Consider the following 18569-nt stretch of genomic DNA (forward strand, 5'->3'; position numbering starts at 1 on the left):
CTAGGTGACCCAGTTGGACCCAAATAAATCATTATTGGAGGTAAAGCTGTTCCCTCAAGAGACCCTTTTCCTTGAAGCAAAGGAGTAAACATGGCCCAGTGGTGGAACCAGCCATTCCTTGACAAGTCAGAGGCCTGCATCAAGAGAAGGGCTCCTTGCCAACACACCCAACACGCTTGTCTCACTCAATTCAGTGTCACAATTCTGCCTCTCGCAAGATTGCTGGAAAAAAAGTAATAATAAACATAGCTACTTAAAATTTCCCATCCATGAATATGTTTCCAGTCCTCATTATATAGGCAGAAAATTCTGTCACCCTCCCCTAACTCCTTCACCTTGCCCTCATTCAATGACTGATGCACTGTTCAAAGTGTGAGTGATCAATAAGTAGAATTTTACCTCTCCCATCTTCTCCATACAGTGTGTAGGACAGTTTTATCTGTCCTGTGATGCTAGGATGCAGTGTATTTGATATGTGTCATGTGCCAGGGCTCACATACCTCTGCCTTTTTATTTTCATGACTGGATTTCTACTTTGTCACCTAATTTTAAGAGGCAGGAAAAAAGTAAAATGGGACATTCTTGGCATGAAGATTAAACATTGTAGGAGAAAAAAATTTTTTTCATTGGTACTTTCTGACTTCTTTGCTAAGCTATAAGGTTCTGAGGACTGCAGTTGACATATATGTGAGAATATTAATTACTACTGCTGCCTTAGATCTCCAGGTTCCATCTAGGAGGTATTTGCTGTTCTACTGCAGCATGGGAAACTGCTCAAGCTTATGATGTAAATGTTGAGATAGCATGAAGAGATGACTACTACCAAGTTGCTGGTCCAATCTGAACACAAGTCTCACCTGCTTTTCTTTCCCTCTACTCCATCATGCATTTGGGCCTTGTCGTTGTTGATTTAATCACCTTGTCTGGCACCAAAATCTGATCAGCTGCCTCATGGACTCTGAGCCCAGCTATAATAAGGAACTTGCTCCACTATTTCACTGTTTTGATGTATTAATATTACATATTGGACTCTCATCTCAAATGAAAAGGACTCATCCTATGGCTGAAAATTCAGAGTTCATATATTTAAGAGAGCAAGCCTAGGGGCTCAGCTCAGAAGACATGTGTTGCTTGAGTCTACTTACAATAATTTAAGGTTTGAATTGGTAACTGTGGATTTGTGTTAATCTGTGGGTTTGGGGGTCTTATTCATGGGAGCACTGTTTATACCTCCATAGGCAATGATTTTTTTTTTAGTAGGAATGTTTCTCCATATCTGTTTTTGTGTTACCTGTGGTCTTTATCCTAAGGGTTAAGATCTTGATTTTGGCATTTTGTACTTGTCCAAAAGAGTCTTAAGGGCTGGGTTTTTTCCTCCAGCCACAGTCAAAAGGGTCTCAGAAGACTCTAACTGAACCTGGAGATATGCCTCATCATTTTCCCTTTGCCCAGTAGTGGGCATTGGCTGGGAAAATTCTAACCTGTGTCTTTTCTCTGACACTTCAACTAAGAACCTCCTAACAGACTAGTGATATGTCTACCCAGAAGAAGCCCTTCTTTGCCCCAGGGAACTTTCAGGGAGGTTGAAAGGAAGAGTGTGTCAGTTTGCTAAATTTGCCAGAGTGCAATATACCAGAAATGGATTGGCTTTTACAATGGGAATTTATTAACTTCAATTTACAGTTCTTAGGCTGTGAAAATGTACCAATTAAGGCATCAACAGGATGATACCTGGACTCTGAAGAAAGGCTGCTTGCATCTGGAAAACTGCTGTCATATGGGAAGGCACATGGCCGGTGTCTGCTGGTCCTTTGCTCCTGGGTTTCACTGCTCTCAGCTTCTGTTTCCAGTGGTGTCCTCTGTGGGTCCTTTCTTAGGTTCTACCAGGGCTTTTCGCTCTGTAAGCACTCTCAGCTTTTTCTCTTTTACTCCAGTGAAAGGATTACCCCATCCCATTCAAGGTGGGTCACATTTCTATTGAAATAATCTAATCAAATGTCCCACCTACAACAGGTCTGCATCCGCAGGAATAGATTAAAATGACATGGTTTCTCCATTTTCTGGGTGTATAACAGCTTCAAACCAGCACACTTCACCCTCTGGACCTACTGTGGAAGGAGTTTGGTTTGTCCATTTTCTCTCCATCCCAACTCCTATCTCCCTAACCTAGTGGTGCCACTAGACAGTCATTTCCAATGCTACAGATGCACTAGACTCTAGCTCTTCTTTCAGGTAGACCTTGTTCTGTAGCTGCTGTGAAGAAACTGCAACCCTGAACTCAGGCCATACTCAAGCTGCAGTGGGAGTGTGAGCAGGGGGTTGAGAGAAGGGACTCTGAATTCACTTTCATGTTTAACCTGTTCCAAATGATTTGAGTGTAACTTTATCATGTCGTTCCCTGCCACTAACCTTCCCTTCTGGATTCCGACAATATAGATTTACTTTGGAACCAATTTCATGAAAATTATTAAATGTGACTTGAGTGTGTGTGAAGTTAGCACACCCTTTCCAATTCTGTCTTGAACACGTCTTCCCCTTTCTCAGTCTGGCCTTCCCAGCTCCATGAAGTCCTGTGGTATGGAGGTGCCATTGCTGGGAAAGGCCTCAGCTAAGTGTTACTATTAATTCATGATATTCTACTTAGCTCCAGAACAGGAGGCCAAAGCAGTTGTATACCTCTTCATACAAGCACACTAAAATGATTTGTATAAGTTCATTGTACATTAAGTGATAAGAAAACATTAAGTGACTGTCATCACAAAAATAGCAGTGTCCTTTTCAAGTCTTCCTCTTGCTCTTAGCCTTCTTAGGCTTTACATCCCAACTTCTAGATGCAGTGAGTGAGTCAATCAGAATATTTGTTTGGTATTCTTATGCCCAGCAGTTTACAGCGAAGCTCCAGGGCTCCTCGTCATCCCACTAGTACAGTCTACCCTCTTTTATTTTTAGATTATCAGTTGTGCAGTTAAAGTATTAGTTTGAAGATTTAAAGAAATATTGTCAATTTCCCATTGCCTCTTAGAAGTATATTTTTTGGAGGTTTCTGGCTTGGGATATTGTCATGCTGTGGCATTACTATTATGGGACATGCAATTTCATCTCTGAATTGTAAGCCTCCAGGGTCTGAGCTGGATGAGAGCATTTTTTATGGAATCTTTCTGTTTTAATGTAAGTGAATAGCTTTTAGATTTTTATAAAATTTTCCTCGGTGACATTCAAATCATAAAATATGTTTGCAGTTCTATTAAAATTACTGCTCCCCAAAGCTAGACATGCTGACCGAGTGTGCTGGTCAGTGGAATGAGTTCTCCAAAAACCTGGAAGTTCTTCACTCACTGGGATGTGGAAGAGGGTCTTAATCGTCTCCCATCAGCATACTTCTACCACCCCTCTCAGCCTCACAGCCACCCAGATCTGGATCGTGCAAGTGTGTAAAACATAAAGTGCTAAACACAGTCCAGAAATAATTCACATAAGCATTACATTTTTCACAGTCTGTGCAATACTTTCACATGCATTATCTCATTTGATCTTTTTAAACATTCTTGGAAGGAGGGAAAGCCTCACACATAGACACAAACACATGCAAAAATAAGTTCTAGAGACTTCGTTATCTGCCAGGTTGAATCTTGGTTCTCTCACTTAGTAGCTGTGTGACCTTACGGTAAGTAATCTCTCTAAAATTCAGTGTTCTGACGACATTTATATAGCACTTTGCAATTTACCACACTTTCCACACTCAGCACAGTCTGCTGCTGTGAGGGAAGCTGGGCAGAGCTGATCATTTTTGTATATGGGAGTAACCACTTGCCTAAAGTGACGCAACATGTCGGTAGAAGAGTCAGGATTCAAACCCTGTTTTTTTTTATTTCAGGCCCACTGCTCTTTAGTAAAGAATCTCTTAATTCCATGTCCAAGAATAAATCTTGGAATCCCCTACAATTGTGTGCAAAAAGCTAAATGTATACTTTTCTGGAAGAGGACTCTGTAGTCATCAGATTGTAAATGTGATGTTGACCCCCCAAAATTTAAAACCACCTTTTGCATCATGCAAAAAATCAGATTATTTAGGAATTTGATTCTGATCCAGCCTGTCCATTCTTCTTTGTTATCAAGCCATATTTTTACCTAAAAGAAAAGCTGCAGCCTCTAAAGAGGGTAAAGTGCATAACTAGGCTTTCTTGCTTTGAACCTCCCCCCATTCCCCATATTTTACTATTTATCCTTTGTCTCAAATAATCTGCTTTAGAGAATGATCTTTAACAACCCCACCCAGCCATACAGTACCTCTCTGCTGCATTTTAAAGTTTGATCTGAAAAGAAATGCCAAGAAAAGAGACTAGTCTTAACTCTTACTTTGTACAGTATTGGTTGTGGTTCTTGGTTTTCAGAGGTGGAATAATGTGTGATTTTGAGCACAGCCTAGCCTCTGGAGCCATGTTGCCTGGGTCCAAGCCCATTCCTCCACTTATCAGCAGTGCACCCTTAGGATGTCACTTAATCTTCCATGCCTCAGCTTTTTAGGTAAAAAGTGTGGATAATAATACCTGGTTGATAAGGTTTTGTGGCATTTAAATGAATCAGTGTAAAGCAGAACAGCTGTTTTCTGGTCTGAAAGTTTATGAGATTGTAGGAAAGTAGAGTGGGATAATGACAGCCATGAGAGTTGACAGTTTATGGTGGAGAACATAGAAGAGCAGACACAAGAAGTCCAGGACAGCCTTTCAGGGAAGGGTCAAAGAACCCTGCATAAAGTGTCACTGTGTTGCCTGTGTCTTACCAGTTGGTGTCCCTATATGCCTGGGGCTTCACAGGAAAGAGAAACAAGAAAGGCAGACTAACTTGTTGAGCATCTAGGACATGCGCAGTACTATGCTGAAAGCATTTATAGACATTACCTCATATAATTTCATAACAGCTCTGCCAAGTGAGTGATCTTGACCCTGTTTTGAAGAGGCAACAGACTCAAAGAGGTAAATGGACTTGCTTGAGCCCCACAGCCAGTAAAGGGCAGAGCAGAGTTTTGGACTCAGATATTTGACTCCAAAGCCCTTGCCATATTTGACAATACAGTGCTGCATCCAAGGAAAGTGTAACATGTCACTAAAATATTTCAAATAATGATTGCAATAATCACACCTCAAAGATGTTCATAGATGCTGAGAGGGGATATAACCTCATTTTTATAGAAAACTCAGCTATCCAAAATGACTCATTCTCCAAGAGTTCTTAGTACTACTATTTCACAGAAATATGTCAGGAGCCAGAATTTAAGAATAAGTGTCTTTTATTTTTAAAAACACAGTGGTTTTAAAAGAAATCTATAGCTTCTACCTCTTTTTAACATCATCCCTTCTCTCTCATCTTTTATCCCCACTGCCAGTTCTTCCCTTCAGACCTTTATTATCTCTCAACTGGGCTATAAAACCACATCCTAACTCATCTTCCTTTCTCTAGTCCCTTCTCTGCTAGACCAGTCTCTGCACAGCTGCCAGAATAAACTTTCTAAAACCCCTCCCTCACCATATCAACCCCTGCTTTAAATCCCTCAAAGGCTTGCCACTGCCATCAGAATAAAATCCAAACTCTTGGCTTTTAAAATCCCTATGATCTAGTCCCAAACTCCTTTCCCATTCATATATCCAGCTACACATCCTGAGGTACCTGCAGTTTCTTGAAAGCAACAGCTTCCTATCACTTCTGGGCCTTGCACACTCTATTGGCTCTGCCCTGAAAGCCCTTCCATCACCACTGGACTCCTACCACCCATCATCCTTCACTTTCTGTTGAGAGCTTGCTTCCACCAGGATGGTTTCCCTCACCATGGCCAAACCCTCCACATACCCTTCATATCAGGTGCCTGTGTTGTGCATTTTCAGCTCCTTTTCATAGCACGGGGTCATTCTGAACCATTACTCTCTCAGTTTGTATGTACTCTTACAGACTCTTCACCTTTCAAGGGGTCTGAGCCACTTCATATTCTCAAGGCCTAGCAAAATGCCTTGTACATAGTTAAGCATGCAGTAATTTTGTTGGATTTATTTATTTTTTTATTTTTGGGGGGTGGGGTGGTGCATGGTCCAGGAACCAAACCCCAGTCTCCCATATGAAAGGCGAGCATTCTACCACTGAACCTCCCGGGCACCCCTATTGGATTTATTTTTAACTGAAGTTAAAGAAATGATGCCCACATACTAATAAGGTAGACATCTCCATCTCTAAACTCTAACTCATCTGAGAACAGTTTGAGGGCACAGACCAGGTCTCAATCATCCACTTATTTCCAGAACCAGCCCAGGGTCTGCTACATAGCAGTCATGCAGCAGTGGTTACTGAGGCAGTTAATTAATTGGAGCTGGAGCTAAACCAACTGGGGCTGCTGAGGAAAGAAAAAAGCAAAGGAATTGGTGTTGAGTACCTAGGCAAGCCCAACACAATGCTTGGGGCTTTATAAATTCAGTCCTCCCCTGCCACTCTCAGAATTATTCGGTGATTGGCACTATTATCCCTATTTTACAACTAAGAAAACAGAGGTTCAGAGAAATTATGTCAACCCAGAGACACACAGCTAAAAGAAAAAGGAACTGGGCTTCTACCCTAGATCTGTTTTCTCTTGTCAGTGAGGTGTTCCCTCCCTGAACTTCTTCAGGAGCCCTAACTTCTAACCCATAGGTAGGACTATAATAAAAATTCTCACACACTTCCCTTTCCCCCCTTGCCTTCTAGAGTACTGTACTTCCGCAGTTTTCTTCTCACTTCTAATGGATCCTTCTCTCTACCCTTTGCAAAGTTTTCCTGTTCTGCCTGCCTGTTAAATGTCAGCATCTCCTAAGTTCCTTTCTCAGCCCTCTGCTCTTCTCAAACTCTCTTTAGAAAAGAGGCAATTTGTGTTTCAAGACTCAGCTCAGATTTTGCTTAAGGTATAAAGTCCATGAGGTTAGGGTCCATGTGTCAGGTTTGATGTTTTATTCCTCAGCATAAGTCTGGCACGGCACAGGTGCTTGATAAATAACTGTAGATAATACTGTAAACATATCACATTTATTGTATACCAGGCACTAAGTACTTTACTTTTTATTAACTCATTTACTCCTCACAACAACCCTATGAAGTAGGACCTATTTTTATCCCCACTTTATTGGTGAGCAAACTGAGGCACAAAGAGCTTAGTTAATTTGTCCAAGGTCACACAGCTAGGAAACCAAAGAGCCAGGATTCAAACACAGGCAATTTAGCTCAGAGTTCGGACTATCATTCTGTAGCACTCTCCTCCAGAAAGCCTTCTGGAACCCCCAGGACAGGTTAAGGGCTGTCTGTTTTCTATTCTCCTTGTCTGTTTACACTTACCACATTCTTGTGATTGTTTGCACAGAAGTCTCCCCCTCTGGACCATGACAGGCCCGTCCCTATGAGACCTGGCACAGAGCAGACAGTAAATGTTACGTCAGTGAATGAACTACAGAACTACTCTATGAGATGGGACATGCTATCCCTATTTCAAGCATTTATAAACTGAGACTCAAAGAGATCAAGTTATTTGCCTGTGGTCTCATAGCTACTATATAACATACCCATGACCCACACTTGAGTCTGTCTAGCTCCAAAGCAAATATTTTTTTCCAGCATTTAAGTGCTTACCTTATGGAGATCAGACCCATTTTGACTCATCCATTTATCAGTTAGGCCTTTTGTTAAACACAAAAGTCCCTGCCCTTGAACTAGAATTCCCAGGCTAGGAAGAGGTGGAGGCCACCAGTGACTGGTCAGTGCTCGGAGTTCCAACAGCTGTAGAACCCAGGGGAGGCCCCAGTCAGGGTGGTCAGAAAGGCTTCCGCGAAAAGGTAAACCTCATCTGGGATCTTGGCCAGCATCCACTCTGAAAATGGGCCTAGCCTGGCAGACTGCCAGTCCTGGTATCCCAGAGTTAGAAAAGGCAGGATCCTACAGGATCAGAATGGAGCCCATTCCTTTGGGCTCAGGCCTCCAGAAAATGTTATCTGCCTCACTCGGGCACGTGCTGGTAACATTTGCTTATGGCTTTTCTAGGGAGTCAGCAACAAGAAGTGTCTCACTGAAACTTTTCTACCAGTGTTTTTGGAATGGAGTGGAAGCACATGTAAGGGAACCAGGTAGACAGCCAGGAACTTTACTGTATTTCCAGAGTTGGATGTCGTACTGGAAATAGACTGAACACCCCACAGGGGAATCATAGTTTTCCTACCTAGATCTGGATAGTTTTTTGTCAGAGTATTTCCAAGTGCAGCAGGCCTGTATTTCTTCTTTCTATAGATGGAGAAATTGAGGCCCAATGCAGAGAAATGATTGACTCAAGCCCTCTCATGCTGGCATGCCTTGAACCATACCAAGCAGCAATAAGGATCTGGCTTGCGCAGCTATCACTTACATGCCTCTATTTCTTCATATAAGAAATGGGTGGATTATATGAGTTGTCTGAGTGCTATGGCAGGTCATGGGTATAGAAGGAAGGACAAGTTCTCTGGCATAAGAACTATTTGACTAAAGGCTGCACCATTTTCTACCTGCGAAACCTCTCTGAGTTTCTTTTACTGGTCTCCAAAGTGGCATTAAATGCCTTCCAAATAGAAGCTGAGCAGCACCAGTACCAGACAACTGCCAAGCATACTTACATATACTAACCCAATCCTGGGCATCATATTGCAAAAGATATTCTTATAAATATAATGTAGATATTATTAAGATAGAATATTCACCATATGTCTCTCCACCCTTAGATATGTATATTTGCATCCTGTTCTATACTTGGCTTTTAACTCAATATGGCCTAGCTGGATCCTGAAGAAGTAAGCATTTATTAGGCAGGCAAATGGAGGAAGGTGTTCCAGGCAGAGGGAACAGCTGGTACAAAGGCATGGAAACGTGAAAGGCAGTTTGGGGAAGAGAGAAATATTTAGTGTCATACAGGCATAGAGTAAATGTGGAGTGGGAATGATATGGGATAGGGAATGAAAGAAGATAGGCAGTTAACTTCTATCAGTACCTTGATAGAAGTTACTGTCAAGATAAAGCCAAATTATATAGTCAACAAAACCTCTGGAATCCACAAATGCTTATCAAAATTACTAAATAAAGAATGTATTGGTTAAAAATTTGGTCTGTGGAGCTAGATTGCCCCAGATTGTATCTGGGTTCCACCACTTACTAGTTACATAGCCCAGAACAAGTTACCTGACCTCTCTGACCTCTTTATCATTTGGTAAAAGAATAATATTACCCTGAGTTAATACATATGAAGTCACTTAGAACAATATCTAGAACATAGTAGGTACTACATAAGCATCAACTATTTTTTAATATATACAAAGGTACAGAATTACTCATTTTATTATCAGGGTATGCTAGATACAGGAGGGTGTGGTAGAATGAGCAGACTTTGGAATTATATGGCCTGGGTTTAAGTCCCAACCCTTCCACTGACTGGTGATGGACTTGTCACTAAAGTGTCTTTGACCTTCAGTTTTCCCATCTGTAAAATGGAGTAGCAATACCGAAAGCCAGTAGCTGGAACATTCCATTGAGTAACAAAAGAGCAAAGCAGTCTGGGCCCCACCCCTAGCTACTGGAGAGCACCTCTCACCTGTCTTTTCTTGGAGACCCCATTGTTTGGGGCATCCCTGGCTTTTTTATTCCTAGTCTAACCAGGGCTCCCTGAGTACAAGAGCTGAGGTCCCTGGCCTCCGTGGTACAGTAAGGCATGTGCTTTGTAGGCAAACATTGTTGTTAATAGAGCCCCTGGAGAAAGTGGTGGGTAGAATGTGTGAGGTGACCTGGGGAGGGAGAGGCTCCAGAATCCCTCCAGGACCATAAGCACCCTTGCCAGAAGGTCTTGTAACTATGCAAATCCACCAGAACTCTGGTTCTTGAGGGAATTTTCAGATGAGAGTTCTGGAGCAGATCACCTGGGGAGGCAACTCTTGTGCCAGCTCTCCACTCCCCACTGTCTTCCTTCTGATGGAGGCCGAAAGGTCTGCAAAGGAAACCGTTTTCTTTGGAGCAAAGAGAGGGATTCACTCATTCAGCAGCTACCTACTAAATATTAATACTCAATATCACTGCATATTAAGGACTTTACATAAATTGTGTTATTGAACCCTCACAATGACCCCATGAGAGTGTTATTTTTACTCCCAGCTTACAGAGGAGATTTGACAAAGGAAGGACACCAGCCCAGGTCTGTTCCCACACTGGCAGCCTTGCACAGCCCAGACCCTGTGATCAGAGGTGCTAAGGACACATGAAGGGTGCCAGATACTTAGCCAACAGAATGTAGTCTAGTCAGCCCTGGGGGAGGGAACAGGGGCTTTGGGGAGCATAAAAGTCCCCAAACAGGAAAGGGACATCCTCTCTTCCTCCACCGCTCCTGCCTTCACCCCCAGCAGCCAACTTGGGGAACTGGGGGTGGGGAATGTGGCCTCAACTCCACTTCCTTGTCTTCAACCAGTCTCATTTTTCTCTTTGACATGTAAAAAAAATTGTTCTCATCCCTTCCCACCCCCACTAGCTGTATGACCCTGGGAAAGTCCCTTCCTCTCTGTGCTTCAGTTTCCTCTGATAGGAATTGGGGATGAAGATGCTTGGATGTGTGGCTTCAGAGAGGGCCTGTTCATCAGTGCACCCCCAAACTTAGAGGCTGAACCTACCACTTGGGTAGGCAGCCTAGTTGTGGGTCAGCTTCCCCACCTCCAGTCCCATCAGGAAACAGGGTTAACAGGTAGGGCTCAGGGCTAACTAGCATTTCGTCTCCAAATTGCAGGAGAATGGGCTAGCCTGGCCTTGAGCCATTTATGCAACTAGGAACTCCCCTACCCATCCACAGACAGCCTGCAAAGAAACTGAATTTCCCAGCGGGAAATGGATGGGGAGGGGGAAGGGGGAGACCAAGGGTGGAAGAAGTCGCAGTAGAACTTGTTATTTGAGGGAAAAATGCCAACTGTGAGTGAGTGTGTGTGTGTGTGTGTGTGTGTGTGTGGCCTGCGAGGGTCAATTATATTTCCCCCTTTCAGCCCCAACCCTCATATCTCTCATTTTGGTCAGGCTGGGAGCGTGCAACTGCCCGTTGTCACCCGCACTTCCGATAAGGGACCATGACTCAAACCCAGGCTGATCCAGCCCAGAAGGGAGCCTTAATTAGGTGAGCGAGCCCCAATGAGCCCCATTTGAAGCAGCCTGGCTGCTGTAGTCCTCCAGACAATCTGACTCCGTGGCTGCCAGAAAGGGTACCCAGAGAGAGCTAGCAACTCGGCTGGCAGTCACACAGCTCTGCAGAGATTCCAAGTCTGGGTGGTATGACAACCCTGGGGCTGTTTCCTAGAATGGCCATTTTCAGAGGTCTTCTCAAGAGATTGTAATGAAAAGGAAGGTCCAAAGAAGCCATCTCAGTGTCACATGCCATTCCCAAGGCTCCAGGAAGATATGCAAATCGTTTTTCCACCATTTCTTCTGAACAGAATCACAACCTCCTCCCTCCCTTCCCTCGGCTTGGTCAATTCCCCGGCCCTTCCAAATTCAATTCCAGAAAATGGTAAGAACTTAAATTAGTTCTCACAAATTAAATGGGGGTGGGAGTGAGGTCGGAAAGGAGGCTGGTTCCAAGATAAATGTACTAGTATAACTTTCTTATGCTCCTTCCATAACCAGTTAGACGTTGCAATGGGTGAAAAGATTCCGTCCACATACTATAGTTCACATAAAATACCGAGAAAAATGTTATATATTCTAAGAAATAGAACTCTAGGAAGAAAATGACATCCACAAAGGGACATAAAAATGCTAATAAATGAAAGTCACACTGTGTCCTAAATGGAAATATTCCATATTGTGAAGATGCACGATCTCCCTCAAATTAATTTCTAAAGGTAGTTAAATTACAATACAATTTCCAAAGGTGTTTTTTTTCTTTCACTTTCTTCTTAGAAGTCACTGAAAAATTCTAAACTATTTATTCAGAAGACTATTTTGAAAATAGCCTGGAGAATTTTGAAAAAGAAGAACCAAGAATCAGAAGGAAGACTTGCCCTCTCAAGTATTGCAGAGCTACAATATTCAAAAGTGAGGCTGATGCAGAAGTCAACAGCTCTCTGGAAAAGAAAAGATATGCTGAAACCAACCTAAGGCCATCTGAAAATTTAGTGCATGGTAAAGGTGGTATGTTATGCCAGTGGGGAAAGAGTGGCTCATTAGAAGTGCTGTGATAACTGGCTAATCATTTGGGAAAAAATTAAGATACAAAGCTACTTCACACCTTCCATCAACATTAATTTCAAATGAACAAAAGATATAAATGTAGATAATAGAGAAGTGCTAATATATAAGTGAATGAATTTAGAAGGTTGGATTTAGAAAATCCTTATAAGTATGATACTGTAAATAGAATCTATAAAGAAAAAACTGGGCAGATTCAGTTACTTTAAAAAAGTTCTTCTGGGGGGAGCAAGGATAGTTCAGTTGTAGAATTCTCACCTGCCGTGCAAGAGATCTGGGTTTGATTCCTGGTCCATGTACTCTCCCCCCTCCAAAAAAAAAAAAAAAAAAATTCAACAAATGGTGCTGCAATAACAGGATAGTCACATGGAAAAGAATGAAATGTGACCCCCACCATACAGCGTGCAAAAAAAAAAATCTTCTGTACAGCAATAGTGAAACAGGATAAACAGAGACAAAAGATGAATGAAAATGTGGGGAAATACTTGCAACATATGTTGCAAATAAAAATATACTACTGTCTTTATAAACAGCTATTACAAATTAAGGAAAGGAGAAGCACTGATAGAAAAATAAACAAAGAATAAAAATAAGCATGGATAATGACAAAAAGAAAGAAAGAAAGAAAAAGAGAGAGAGAGAGAGAGAGAGAGAGAGAGAGAGAGAGAGAGAAAAGAAACCACCCCACAAATGACCAACACATTTAGGAAAAATTGAGGAATAATTAAGGGAATGTGAAGCACAATGGCAAATGAGATACTGTTTTTTCCTGCTTGAGTTGACAAAGATTTTAAAGGTCAGCAAGATGAGTGTTAGTCAATGCAACTTTCCTGAGTATTACTTGTCTGGTAGCTATCAACAGCCTTTTAAAAAAGAAAAAGAAAAAAGCTTCTGACCCGACAAATTTGTTTCTAAGAATTATCCTAAGGAAATAATTAGGTAAATTTGCAAAGGATGTTCACTACAGCAATGCTTATTATAGCAAAAACTGGAAACAAACTAAAAACCTATTAATTGGGAACCAGCTAGAGTACATCCATACAATGGGATATTAAGAAATCCTTTAAAAAGTTCGTGTAGGTCAATATTAATATGAAAAGATGTTCACCATATTTATAAGCAAAGTAACAAAAAAGTGTATTTTTGTAAAGATGTGTGCAAAGAAAAAAGTTTAGAAAATATATTCCAAATATACTTTGCTGAATTGCCTGAAACGTTTTATAAGATATTTTATCAGAACAATGTCTGGGAAAAGTTTTTCTGGGAAAAACTTATCTCTCACATCAGCTGCCCTGCCTTCAGGAATCCTCCCTTGACCCTTTCTCCCCCAAGCCCCAAGCCTCGGGTAGTAGTAGTCCTATCCTCACTGCGAGGTCAGAGATGGGCTCTGTCCCCAGTTGGCCAAAGAGATCCTCAAGGGCCCATCACGATTGACCCATCTGTGGTCCCCAGACCTCAAGGCCTGGCACATAGTAGGTACTCGATAAATGCTCTTACGTGAACGAACGCCCCAATTCGTTGAATTTCCGTATTGGTCAGTGAAACGAGTGAACTCAACCGAACGCAAGTCCCTAGGTCTGATCCTACCCGCCCAGAACGGAAAGTCAAGAGAAAAAAGCCTCAGAGTGGGGGTCGGATATGGGCTCCCATCGTCCTCGCTCTCAGCAACACCATGGCTCAAGGCAAGTCACGTCGCTTCGCAGAGCCTTGTCCGCCTTGTCTGTGAAATGTGGACGTCACACCTCCTCCAAGAATTGCGTTCCAAGCGCGACAGCACATACCTAACGCTTAGCAGAGTGGCGGTACACAGCAGGCGTTCAATAAATGGAAAAAAAAATTATTGAGCGATGAGCACTCCCGGCCCGTGTGTTCCAGGCTCAGCTGCGCCCAACTAGAAAGTTGTGGAGATAGGAAGCCCGGCGACGCCAGACGACCGCTCTCTCGCGCCGGTCCTGCAGTCGCGGAGACTGTATCCAAAGGCTGCTGCGGCCGCTGGGGCTCTGCGATCCGGGATCTGATCACGCCCTTAGCGACCGCGCCCTGGATCCCGGCCTTCAGCTGATTCCGGGCGGGGAAAGAGATTGAGCCCCAGCGGGTTCCCGGCGGTTGCGGTTGGGGACCTCGAGCCAGATCCGCGAACTCCTGTGCCCAGCTGCGGCCCGGGCCTGGAACCGTGCAGAACATCTGCGTTGGGCAGAGGCGGGCATCTGGTACTCTAGGTTCGACATGGGTCTCTGTCCCGTACTAATCGTGAGATGTGAGACAAGTCACTTCACTTTTCTCAGTCTCAGTTTTCTCACCTATAAAGTGGGATAATAGGGCCTGCCTCACACAGGGTAGTGCGACTTAGACACTGTGAGAGAAGCGCGAGGCGCAGGGCCGCTCACAGATTGAGCGCTCGAGAGGCCAAACGCCACGAGGGGAGAGGTTCTTTCTGGCTCCGAAACTGTGTCCCAGTCTCTGATTCCGACCCTGGCCCTGGCTTAGGCCGGGTGGGTGGCTCTGACTACGGGAAGGGCCGTTTTTGGTGGGGGCAGGGAGAGCAAACCACGCTGTACTTCTTCATGTCCACCCCGGTTGCGCGCGGCTCAGGGTCTTAAAAAGTGTGGTTCGTGAAGCTGCCGCGCGGATCTGGAGGAAAACGTTGTCGTTGTGTGTGTGTGTGCCTGTGTGCACGTAGCACATGTGTGTATGTCCGTGTCCACGCGCGTGGTCGTGCAGGAAACTATGAGCCCCGCGGAGTCCTTCCCCCAAAGTCGCCTCAGTTTTCTTCGCGCCCCCTTCCCTGGTGGAAAGTTTCAGCCAGACTAACGGAATCCGACGCGACCGGGGGAGGGACGAGGGCGGGAGAGGACGATTCCATCCCAGAGTCACCGGTTTGGGGATAATTACTTTTAATGTCAGAAAGATTTAGTTTAATATCATCTCTATTAGGCTGCCGGGAGGGTAATTAAAAGCGCCGCGCCGCAGCCGGCAAACAGATGGCGTCTGCTTGCTCGGAGGCCGCGGGCAAACAGCGCAAAAGTCAACGCCTCCCGGGTCCCCCCTCAGCGCCCCCGGCCCTGCTCCTACTCAGCGCCTCCGAATCTCATCTACTCCCCCACTCCGCACCTCCGGCCGGCTCCTCGCCCTATATCTGAGCCTCACCCCCGGTGTCCACACACACACACACACACACACACACACGCACACACAAATGAACCCCACCATTGCCTAGGCAATGGTGTGAGGGATATGACTGGTCCAGTACGTGGGTGGGATGGGATTTGCTGGCTGGGAGTGCTCGCCCCCAGTTCCCAGCCCCTGGCATAGTAGAGACCTCAGCAAATGATTCTGATCTGACAGGAAGTGTGTGAGTGTGTAAACGTGTCAGGACCAGCCCTTTGCCCTCAGCGGCTTCTACTTATCCAAGAAGCCTGAGACCTTCTCTGCCCAGGGTCTAGCTGCTGGCAGGGTCCTGGGGTCGAGGGAGAGGTGGGGCTCCATGGAGCAGCACAAGACACCTGCCTGAGGATGTGATCCTGTCTGGGTGTGAGGTTACTGAGATGGGAGTCTGTGGGCTCGGGGTGGGACACACACCAAGTGGATGTGCCGGTGTAAGGACATGCTTATGAGAGTTCTAGGAAGTCAATGGGACTTTCAGCAGGGGTCCACTTGTGTGGGAAGGCAGCATCAGAGGTGAGTGCACGTCCTGTGGGCCGTCACTGTGTGCGGGTGTGAGGCTGTGCCCAAACCTTCTAGCGATATCTTGCAAATGGGGGACTGTGCCCATGTGTGAAGAATCTACATGCAGATGCAGTGGTGGGCCAGAACCCCTGCTGTCTCACCCTGGGCATGCTCCCCCATGCTGGGGCTTGGTGGCACCCTCCTCCCATCCTCACCCATTCCAATTGAAGTTCTTATCAGGAGGGGCTAGCCTCAGAGTAGCCAGGGAAGATGGGCAGCAGATTCTTGCCCTGTGGAGGGATGGATATTTTGACCTCGACCCCAAATCATTACTCTCTCTCCTCTAATATACACTAACTCACCTGACCACAATGCCTTCAGGGGAGTGGGAAGAAAGGTTGTGGGTCTGGGACCTGGAGGGGCTGTGAACTCAAGGAAAGAGAAGCTAGAGAAGGTAAGAGTGTCCTACACTAAGGGTGGGCAGATTCCCCCGGTTGGTCCGGGTTCCAGAATGTGCCATCTCCCCACCCCACTCCCTAAAAAAATAGGCTCCTTACTGGCCAGCGTTAGAGCTCCATCCAGGTCCTTGAGTCCTCCTGGCTGTTCCCTTGGCTCCTGCTGATTCACCAGAACGTAGTGGGCCCTCACCCGGGCCTGGCCCTAAGCGAAGAGGGGTGCCTGGACCATCTCCCCCTCCCGGAAAGCTTGGCGGATTTCTATAGTTTGTTCGTTTGGATTTTAAAATAATTTCCCTGAAAACTTTATCCAAGGGCGCCCTGGGCGAAGATACCTGGTGGGCCCGGCACTGGGCCAGGCTGCGATCAGCCTCCCTCCCGGGCCAGGGATCTCGTAGATTTCCTGTCCGAGCAACTTCAGGTGTTGGAACCTAGGGTCTGAGTCCTGCACTCCTGGACCACATCTCACCGGAGAACGCCTTTACCCTCATACCACGCGGGAGACTTTCCGGGGAGCTGACCCACTTTTCTCCCCAAACTCGTTCTTGAGCTCCAGCCAGTGGAATTTGCTGGGAGCAGCGGCCAGGTTTCTACCGCTATCACAGTTTCTGTCCCTATTGGAGCGCACTCGTTCCCTGGGCCTGGTCAACTTTCTGGAACACCTTCGCCTGGCTCTTTGGCAAATCACTCCGTGCCCCCCACCCACCTCCATCCTCTTCCCTCGGGTCGGCTTCTTCCAGAGGAACATGCCATGGCTCTCTTCAACGGCGAGGTTCCGCAGTTTGCGTTGGGGCCCTGCAGATCGCACCTTCCTCCTGCAATCTCCAGCTTCAGGCGTCAAAGACTGCTGGGCTGGCATGGCAGGGCTCAGAAGCCTTGAGAGTAGGGAGTGGCTGCGACCGGAGGCCACGGCGCACCGGGCAAGGACTGCGCGCCGGACGCCGCGCAGGCCAGAACCGCGGAACCCTGGAGGTTGGAAAAGAGCAACGCGCGATCCGAAGGTGGGGAGAACGAAAAGCTAACTTTTTTTCTCATTAACTTAACAAATTTTCTTTACTCCGAAGGAAAAAGAGAAAAGTAGAGAATAGAAATGAGAGGGAGAGAAAGACAGAAAAGGCACAGAAATAGAATTAGAACAGAAACCGAAGGCGGCCCCACCTGAGGACCGCGGCATTAATTCCAGATGTTGCCGTTCAAAAGGGAAACAAAATCCGAAACCTGTTACCTCCTCAGCAGTCCCAGCTGTTCCTCAGGGCCATGACGTCAGGACAAGAGGGGAAGGTGAAAGTTAAAACTCCTTCTGGGGGCCCGCGGCGACCTTGCGTCCTGCCGGACAGGACTGACAGACGGATGCGCGTTCTCCTTCCAAGACAGTCTAGGGAGACAGAGTCCACTTTTTTACTTTTGTTTAAACAAACAAAAAAAGGAAAAATTAAACTATTCGTTAATTTAGAACGAAAAAAATAATCCCACTAACACGGAAAAGAAATTGAGATGCTGGAGAAATAAGGAAAGGAAAGCAAGAGGAGGGCAGAGGGACGGAGGGGGGATTGGGAGAGAAAAGGCGCAGAGCGCCCGGGACTGGGCAGGCGCCGACAGGAAACGCAATCTCATTTCTCCTTTCTGGACTCCTCTTTAAAAACGAAAAACCTCATAAAACACACTTACCCTCCATTATGCCTATTGTATCAGGACTTTTAAAATCAAGGAGGGGAACTTTAAAGGAGACAGGAGAAAACAAAACAAAACAAAACAAAACACAGCTCACAACTACCCCAAATACGTCGAACTAGGGAGAATGCCACAACAGAGTAGGGAGGAGGAAGGAAAAATTGTCGTGGCATTTATGCCATTAACACCTCCCCTCTCCACCCTGCGCCCCCGTTCCTCTCCCACCTAGACCGTGGTAATTGAATTGTCACCTGCCCCTATCCCACTCCCGGCCGCCAAGCCACTTGGGAAGCTTGGCCTTGCCAAGAGCCCCTGGCCAGTGAGAGCGGCTCAGCAGAGCCCGCGCCCCAGAAGCCGAGGGGTTACACAAGTCTACTTAGAGAGGCGCACGGGACACGGTAATTAGGCGCAATTCACACGCTCTCGGGCGCATGGAAAGTACTTGTCACGATATTTTCAACGCTCCTCCTCGCTCACTTCTTTCCACTCCTTTCCTGGCGCGCCCCCGCCCCTCTAGGAAACACACACTGGAGCTTT

At 45.6% G+C, this 18569-nt stretch overlaps 1 protein-coding gene and 1 long non-coding RNA gene across 8 annotated transcripts in view; one reads left to right on the plus strand and one right to left on the minus strand.

Moving 5' to 3' along the window:
- FAF1 (Fas associated factor 1) overlaps nucleotides 1–259 on the plus strand; it is a 667255-nt gene extending 666996 nt beyond the window's left edge. For all 6 annotated transcript variants that reach the window (XM_077149703.1, XM_077149708.1, XM_077149704.1 and 3 more), the window contains one exon: nucleotides 5–259. In XM_077149703.1, the coding sequence (XP_077005818.1) occupies nucleotides 5–88 (84 nt within the window). In that variant the 3' untranslated portion in view covers nucleotides 89–259. The remainder of the gene's footprint in view (nucleotides 1–4) is intronic.
- A 9102-nt stretch (nucleotides 260–9361) lies between these two features.
- On the minus strand, nucleotides 9362–18557 carry LOC143663074 (uncharacterized). 2 transcript variants are annotated; one of them, XR_013165794.1, is made up of 4 exons: nucleotides 18475–18557; nucleotides 17587–17736; nucleotides 16464–17327; nucleotides 9362–10006 (listed from the first exon to the last, which is right to left on the minus strand). It is a non-coding gene; the product is annotated as an uncharacterized LOC143663074 (long non-coding RNA). The 2 variants fall into 2 exon arrangements; XR_013165795.1 differs by lacking the exon at nucleotides 16464–17327.
- Nucleotides 18558–18569: the final 12 nt, after the last annotated feature.

The sequence above is a fragment of the Tamandua tetradactyla genome, chromosome 2, assembly GCF_023851605.1.
Source record: "Tamandua tetradactyla isolate mTamTet1 chromosome 2, mTamTet1.pri, whole genome shotgun sequence".
Taxonomy (NCBI): domain Eukaryota; kingdom Metazoa; phylum Chordata; class Mammalia; order Pilosa; family Myrmecophagidae; genus Tamandua; species Tamandua tetradactyla.